At 47.1% G+C, this 8,677-nt stretch overlaps 1 protein-coding gene across 1 annotated transcript; it reads right to left on the bottom strand.

Moving 5' to 3' along the window:
- Positions 1–204: 204 nt before the first annotated feature.
- LOC125945426 (uncharacterized) lies at positions 205–5,337 on the bottom strand. The gene is made up of 3 exons (XM_049667174.1): positions 4,395–5,337; positions 2,966–3,911; positions 205–823 (listed from the first exon to the last, which is right to left on the bottom strand). The coding sequence occupies exons 1-3, from the start codon at positions 5,300–5,302 to the stop codon at positions 464–466; spliced, it is 2,214 nt and encodes a 737-aa protein (XP_049523131.1). The 5' UTR covers positions 5,303–5,337; the 3' UTR covers positions 205–463.
- Between the last annotated feature and the right edge of the window lie 3,340 nt (positions 5,338–8,677).

Here is an 8,677-nt window from a genome sequence, read left to right as displayed (position 1 = left end):
GAACACGCGCTTGTGCTCCGCCGTGAGTTCACTCCCCGTGAAAGAGCGCGTCCCTCGCGCCCTTTCACTCGCACATACAGCGTTCGGCGGCGCGCGGCGACGATTTCATCTCCATTGACGTCATACGGAACCTCACGGCGACGGCAACGCCGACGGCAGAAATCTGCTTTTGAGTGTCCATATAATTGCTATCGCAATAAAAATTTATTCTGCAAAAAGTTCATTTTTACAGTGCTTTTTTGAGAGAAATTTTTGGCAGGCTTCGAAAAAACAAAACCGACAGACACCCTTTTAGATTAGTTGGGCACATATATGCAGTGTCATACATTCATTCACTCAAGTCTGTCGAACAGTTAGTTTTGAACATGGTTCGTTCAGCAGAGCTGCCGGATGCTCCACAAGTATTTAAGTATGCTAACCACACTGAAGAGTCGATAAACCATTTTCATTGACCTTGACTCGCTCAATCTTGCAGAACGTCTGCTATCTTCAGAAAACTGCGGATGTGGAGCAAGCAGTAGTGACTTAGGTCGGCGAGTTGAAGCCTGGTACCCGGATGACCGATGCACTCCATCCTCTCCTTGATGACGCCGCTCATTCTCATAAACTCGTCGAGGCTACAGCGGTGGACACGAAGCCAGGCTCTGTTGATCATCTTCTTGGCTTCGGCCTTAGTGACGTCAGCACGTTCCATCACCCTTTGGAGGACACGTGGGTGGTCGTGCAACAGCTCGATAGCACGCGCGCTATCGACGCCATCTTGCTCGCCCAGCACGAAATGAGCAGCGTCCAAGACGGCAGAGGCATTCTTTGTGGTGGCTTCCTGCATGTAGAGAGATTAGCCATTGTGGTGATAAGAAATGTTGATAAGCCGGCCAAGGTCAAACACTCGAAGTGTTCTATAGTATACGGGCTAATGTAAGTGGACAACGCATGCTAATATAACGAAAAAGAAAAAGGTTAGGCTTGAAACAGGTGAAGTAGTGCCTGGACGGTATTACTGCATGTTTTTGTCGCAATGCTAATTGACGCAAATTTTCATAAGACGTCGCAGTAACGTGAGATAAGCATTCCGATGTAAAGTGCACCGCACCGAGTATAACCACGAGATTATCAATATAGCAATTCGCTGAGTAAATATCCGCGGGCCGACGCTAATCAGGAGGCACAAAGACAATGTCAATGCTGAAAAATTGCAACGACTGAGCGCAAAAACGAGATTTCTTCAATGTTGTCCGTTTCCTTTTTTTTTTTTTCATTTGCAGGTGGGCGGATGGCGCATCCATCCGAGATTATTCACGTAACCACTGCCAGATTTCGATTGCCATTGTGCGTCACACATGCATTGTTGCAAATGCAATGGAATATGACATTCAGGTTCAGCGATCACGATAGCTTGATAGTGAAATGCACAAAATGAAATGTGTGCAAAACAGTGCACGACCTCTTATTTGGCCTAAGAAAGGTGGTTTGTTACATTAAATAAAGCGAGCGCTCCTTCAGAATATTGAAAATGAAATATTGACCACAATCCGACAGAAAAGGCCTAAACGTGGACTGCCCAATTAGGAAAGTGACCAAAAGCATCCCGTTTATTGTATCGCTAAATATTTATTGAGTTTCGGTGATACCCTGGGCCGTCCAGCGGGCCGAGGAAGCCGCCAGAGCTCAAAGGCTCGTGGGCGACGCTTAGGCAGGGATATTTGCCCAAATCCCCGAATAACTCGCCGGACTTTCGATAAAGTCATTGTTCTTCATTTCGGTGATACACTGCTCAAACACCTCAAAAAGCATCTTTACGCGAACGTACGAAGAAAAGCAATCTGCATTCGCGTAATGCCAAACAAAACAACCTAATAATGAGTGACTTAACGGTACATATTACTAACAAAGTAAAATTCGCAGAACCCATCTGACGATGAAGGCCGGTGTCGATGCCTTTAGCAAGGAAGCAATCTAGCGACACGCCGTACTGCCACCGCCGAAACGCGCCACATATTAGGCGCTGGTTTATCTCAGGTACTTTCATTTGCACACGATGCGCAACCTGACGGCGCCGCCGAGAAGTCCGCGCTTGGCCAACGAGATGCATGGCGCGCCAGTGCGTGCGAACGCTGAGAAAAGAGCAGCTAACTCAGTCGCCCATGTTTAAGTGAATCAGGTTCATTGAATTGCGGCATATAGCCTACGCTTCGTGGCGCAGCTCTTTAAAGCGTGTGGCTTCTGTACAAAGAAACCCGTGCGACTCTGTTTCCATTCCTCCAACCAGAAAATTCTAAAGCCTTTCTTATTTTCTTGAAGTGGCTGCAAAAAAAAAAACATCTAGACATAATTGTGTACCGAAAAGTGCATGAAGTGTCCTAAAAATACTAATCGCACTAAACGAACAGCTTTTACAACTGATGTGGGAACGACCAAGCAATGTCGCTACCCAGTTAGTTTGCACGAAGCTAGCTAAATTCGACGAGTGCCAGTGTTCCCTGCTAACAACACTAGAGGAAATTCTTGAAGAAAATTTTCAACTTTGCTATTGGGACGTTGGTTATTACATTGATTTGTCAGCGGATAACTGTTGCTTTAACCGTTCTCGTGAGATTAATTTAGCTTTGTATAGTTCGTAGGCAGTAATAGTCCTCTGAGAAAGAGGGGCAATTAGGAACGGCCCATATGTGCAACTATTGTGAATTGGGGCAGGTATGTTGCAAGATTGTGTTTTTGAAAAAGATACATTTACCAAGTCACAAAACCGTTTCAAGGCCGCAACGACGAAGTTCAGGTGAATATAAGTACTGAACCCCATTCCCGTTCTGCAGAAAATGCACAATCGCTGATCCCGTAGACACTGCAGCATCCCTCTGCCTGTTTTCGAAGAAAACTCTACGGTACGTTCTGTACAATGCATTTTCTTCAGTACCTCAACACTTTCCTTCTGATAGTAACGATCAAAAAGAGCACTAGGTCATACCAAGATGTCTGCCAGAGCGTTGTTCTTGGCGTCGGATGCTCCCGTAAACGACTCGGTCATGTGCAACGGGCAGCTGCGCACTTCTCGATGCATTGCGTCATGTATGGCAGCTGAAGTGCAGCCAGGCGTCAGGGTGAAATCGGTGATACTGATGCTCTTGTTAGCGCCATCCGCCAGCACACTGTAGTCGTAGTGTGACAACTGCGCTCCTGTGACGGAGACTCTGACTAGTTTGAGGTTAGAGGCCAGTGCTGACACAAGTTCCGACTGCACGTACCGCTTCCCCTGTGCTGTCAGATTGTCATGAATGTGACTCAGGTCTATGTCCACATCAGTTAATGCGGACGGGCCACTTATATATGCTGCCAACGCGGAGAAATCATTGCGATCGAAGTCAGAACAGTCAACACGCAGTGACGTTATGTGAGCGCAGCTACTGACCACGCCTAAAGCTGAGATAACTGGCTGCACGCCAAGGTATTGGCGGCGAAGAACATGACACTCTCTGATGCTTGCGCTGCTGATTAGCGGGCACTCCTGCAGCTGCTTTGCGGTCATGTGCGTGTAATGCCCCTTGATGACCACTCGATCCTTCAGGCCTCGATTTTCGATCGTTGCGCACACTCTGTCGAGCCCGTCAATGTTGGGCAAGAAGTGGACGACCACCGACATCACAGAGGCGCTGTCAGCGATCGCATTGAAGAAGTCGTGGCACTCAGCTTCGCCGAAGCCCCTCAAGTCGATGCACAGCTTTTTGAGCAGGGAGTGTGGCTTCCGTAGGGCTTCGAGCCAGGGCTTCATGCATTGCGCTGCTTCCGGATCTGGGAGCATGTCATTTGGAATGCAGAATGACACGTGACATGGATAGCTCGTCCAAGGTAGCCTCAGTCGGCGTAGTGTGGCGCTCCGAGTGACCACTTCGGCGAATAGGGCAACTGTGTGAACGCTGCAAACACACGTAAAAAAGACGTATTAGTTCAAGCATAATTAAATCTCAAGTAAAAAAATAACACGAGAAAAACAATAAACATTAGAGCTTATATGTGTACTCAAGGTAGAAACTAAAATCCAGGTTTCTAAACGTGTAGTAGAGTTGTACTGAACGTCATCTAATGCGATGTATTAGCTACCTGAGCCATCCACCATGTTTGAGGTCCATGACCTCGTATGCTTTATCGCGCCCTGATTGGTAGTAACGACTGAACATCATCCGTTATCCTTGACTTAGCTAACGTTAAGAAGGGGTTGGCCTAAATACGCAAATGTGAGCCTAAATACGGAAGCATAGCTAACGTGCAGGGCCCAGAAGAAGCGTGTCGAAACAAGTGTCCCTGCATTACATGGTTAGAACAGCAAAATTCTAGTAGCAAAAGTTGCGAAATTGGTCAGTAGTAGCGTCGCTGCATGCTGAAAATAGAGCTATACTTACAAGGATGCGTTCATCACAACAATGTCCGCAATAAGCTCCTCCAAAAACTTCATCTTGCAGAACGCATTGATCAGTTCCTCCAGGAATAAGAAGCCGTTAACAAAAATGGCTGATTTGAGCTTGAGTTTCCGCAGCATACAGTTTTCTTGGCCGAGGTATCTAGGGAAGAGTGCGATGGAAGCTTCGTCGCGATAGTTGCACACGCTTGCTCCAACGGCGAGGTCTGTGATGCTTTTGTTTTGAACGAGCGCCTGGATTAGCCGATACGCCTCACTAACGGGTATTATAACCTCTGCCACGTCAAGGGTCGTCAAAAAATTCATGCCTAGGAGATATGAGCTCCCAAAGAAGCGCATCATATCTCCCGTATTATTCTCGAACTTGCAAACCTTGAAGGCGAGTTTCTTGAGCGGTGAGAGTGATTTGATCACCTTGAACATGAAAGCTGCCTCGCCAGGTGTAACGAATCTCCCACAGACAGTAACGCTTTTCAAAGAGAGGTTGAATTTTGCTACTTGGAGCAACGAAGGGCGATGCATGAAGTTGCGGTTGAATTCCATCGCTGTGATGCAGTGGTGCTGGACGAGTAGATGTTCAACAAGGTCCAGTGCCTTCGCTTTGCGCGAGTCTTCTCCGGAACCGTACAATACATACGCGCAAGTGCTTGACTGGATGACCGCAATGTGGACATCACCTCTGCTCTGCCCTAGCCTATCTTCACGAACCTCCAAGCCAGCGCTGAGAAGGACTTTGTTCAACTCACGTCGGTGATCCAGTAATTTACATCTCGCACCGCCCTCCTTTGTGCATTTTATGTACAGCAAGTTCCGTTCGGAGCTGCCTCTGTCTGGTGCACGTCTGGTGTCGACTGCACATTCCACATGCGCCGCTTTCGCCGCTTGAGACATGATTCCCCAGCTGCCTCGGTGTCAAACCTCAGGGCTGCCACGTAAATGGCGTCCTTCACACCTCTGGCGTGCGACCTGCGCGTAGAAAGACATGATGAGCAACAGCGTTAGCGAATAAACAGTTGCGGCCCAGGTAAACACTGTGAACACACTTCTCTCAAGGCATGTCTCTTCTGCTGTGAAGCATGTTTTTGCCACAAAAACCATTAAACGTTGCCAACTCTCAGCCATATACCAGGTGTTCAAAATTAAGCTTTACGGAATTTTTAAAAATCGCCTGTGGCACGTAGCATAATTCTTATCCTTGAGCTGGATTATTCGAAGAGGCCGACATTAGTAGCAAGAGAAATTGAAACACATATTGAACTAATTAAAAAAATGGCTAATGAAGTTCTTAGTTAATTACTTTACGACACATATCGCAATTTACGAATTGTAGCCGGTAAGCTTGCAAGACGCATCCACTTAAATTGAAGTTCCAGGATGACACCAGTTTCGACACATTATTTCCCAAAATGTGGGACGAAATACATAGGTGTTCCAGTTACTTTTGTGCTTCAATGTATAAAACAGCAATTGGATAAAAAAGTAAGTGGAACAGTGCAATTTTGCGGCGAGTTTGATGGTGCATATCTCCATGTTTCTGCGCAGAATGCAAACGCGTGGCCCTAAGTCAAGATAGAGCGTTGGGTGCGCTGCTGCACCTGGTCTTGCTGCAGAGGCGTGGATCGTTCGGGCCATTGAGTTTCCTACAACGCTGGCACTGCGAGCGTTGCGATGATGGCTAGTGCATAGATTTGTATGATCTTCGTGCTTGGGGCATCAGACGCTCATCATCTTCTCTATCATCTGACTACCATCGTGTAGCTTGGTTTATTACGCTTTACCAGGGCTTAAATCGGCCTAAATTCCAATCAATGCCAACTTTTGTTATTTCGTGCAAAGGGTAATAATACTCTACAAGCACACATACTCGCTGCTAATTGCAGTGGTTCCGCTTGTCCGTGCGTCCGTTGTCGCAATGGTTTCAATATCGGGTTTCCGTGCTAGATGTCCTGTGTTCGAATCCTACCATCGGACAACATTAATAATGTTTATTTAATAATTTATAACGCGGCACTTTCTTAGAAATGATCACTTTGCAAAGTCACGAAGCCGTCTTTAAAGTCAGACGGACGAAGTTTAGGCAAATCCATGTACTACCCATAATTCCCATGCTGACTGAACTCTTCTGCTTGCGGCTCCCGTGGACAGTAGTGCCACTGTTCTCTCTAGTAATTGTACGAAACCCTATGGTTCGGTCATCCCGCGACATTACAGGATCGTGGAATTCCCTACTGCTTGCAGTTTGTGCGAGTTTCGTCAGCCAGCAAAACCGACGCAGCACTACGCGATAACGAAACTACTGAAACGCCAAATCGCGGGCGCCGCAGAGTCGAACGACAACGAAACCTTAATTCTACCAGCCGCATCGTTGTCAAGGGTAACGCCAATGGAGCTCCTGCTTTGCCCAGGGGGCGCTGCGAAAATGGTGCTAGAGCATCCTCTGTCCGGAACTGGGTAGTACCAAGCTCGGTCGTCTGCTTCGGCAAGCACGTTTACAATATCGACCCGCCAGTTTCGCTTGCGTTGTACCACGGCCTGCTGCGAATATCGGGCGCCGAAGATTTTTTCAGCTGTGGCACGCTGCGTAAAGGCAAGAAATTATGCAACGTCGAATACGTGTACGCCGTTCAAGAAATAAGCGGCGAAGTTTAAGCGCGGTGTCAATCGCAAGTGAAGCGAGTCGTGTACGAAGTTGAACTTCAGGTAAGGTTTGCAGGCTGCTATAGATTCAGGCACACAAACACGAGGAAATACTTCCAATAAATGAATTCACAGCAGCGATAAGCAGACATTACGTTTACGGAGCTGCTCGGGCGCACGACGGTATATATGCGCCGCGCCGGCAGCGGTCTTTCAGCACGCCGCGATGTACGAACTGCTCGAGCGCACGAGGAGCACGACGCTCGGGCGGGCCGCGTGCAATCTTTGTTGACTACATGCCGCTAAACAAGTAGTCATGTCTGCGCTGTAGTAGCGACCATCGGTCCCTTTAGCAAGTGATAATTTTTTAGCAAGCTAGGTGTCTCGGTCGGATCGGCGTCGCCAATTCCTTCTGGTTCCAGCATTACGCCCCACGGCACACGGAGAGTCAGTTTTCGTTAAACTAGGCTGCGGCCAGCTCGTAGCGTGGTTGGCGTGGTCTGTGAGAAGTGACGCGCCTTTTCGTGCTCGGAACAGGGCAGAAAAAAGTCCGAATCGATGCAAAACTCGGGCTAGAAACGTGCTTCGCCACAGCCAGGGCTCAATACTGCTCAAGATGGTACTGCCCAGATAAGTTTTCCCGCCACCACCAGGCGCCGCTACTATACTTCAAACTCCAGCGGAAGAGGTCCATGAGAGATTTCTTCTAAAAAATCGAGAACTGGAAAAGTAGCATTTTCTTCCGTTTTGTAATGCAATGCAATGACCTTTTTGTGGTTAGTGGTTGACGACTTGTGACTGAATTATTATGACGAGTGCCTACGTCATCAGGGTAGTACTTGAATGTGCTGGGTGAGTCGCAAATTGCATTCTGTCCTTTTATTTGCTTCTTTTTGCTTGCATTTTGTCCTTTTGTCATGTTGAATTCAAGCGTCGGCAAGATTGCTTGTAATATGTGTTTGTACGAGTGTACTTGTATGTTCCCATCCTGGTAAGATCTTGTAAAAGATCGCAGTATCTATAAATAAAAAAAAATCATGTCTTGCGTTTGCCTCAATTTCTCCACTACCAAACCTTTTTTCGCGCTAATATTGATGGCCTAGTCGTCCTCTAGCATTACTACGTATATAATGTTAGCTTGACTTCACATTTGCCTTTGGTGTCCCTTTCAAAGTGAATATTATTGCCTACATTCACATTTTTTTTTGTTTTTACTCAAGAACTGGCAAACAATAGGCGAGAAGCGCGCAGTTGTGGAGAGGGCTTTAGTGGGGCCAAGCTCTAGTGCAGTGTAAGTGCTGCGGGTGTGAGCGATTGATCTGCTTGCTCTTGTAGCGCTTGCGATGACTTGTCTGAAATCGTTGCCGTGTGCAAAAGGTAGTTAAAATATGTTTTAAGAGACTAATAATTATTCACAAATTAGATCTTTATGAGAACTGTGGGACCATTTGTTTCAAAAATTTACCGACGATTACGATACTTCGTAATGCAAAATTTGAGCGAATCTCAATGCGTGTTTCCATTTCACGATATATTGGCTGGCGCGGACAGTCAGTCTCCTTCAGCACGTTGCAAACGGAGCGAAGTGCGCGCGGTTGACCAGTCGTGGAGGGGTAATGGAAGAAATAT

Source organism: Dermacentor silvarum, chromosome 5 (genome assembly GCF_013339745.2).
Source record: "Dermacentor silvarum isolate Dsil-2018 chromosome 5, BIME_Dsil_1.4, whole genome shotgun sequence".
In the NCBI taxonomy this organism is placed as follows: domain Eukaryota; kingdom Metazoa; phylum Arthropoda; class Arachnida; order Ixodida; family Ixodidae; genus Dermacentor; species Dermacentor silvarum.
Note: the sequence above shows the minus strand (reverse complement) of the source record. Positions and strands in the feature narration are given on the sequence as shown.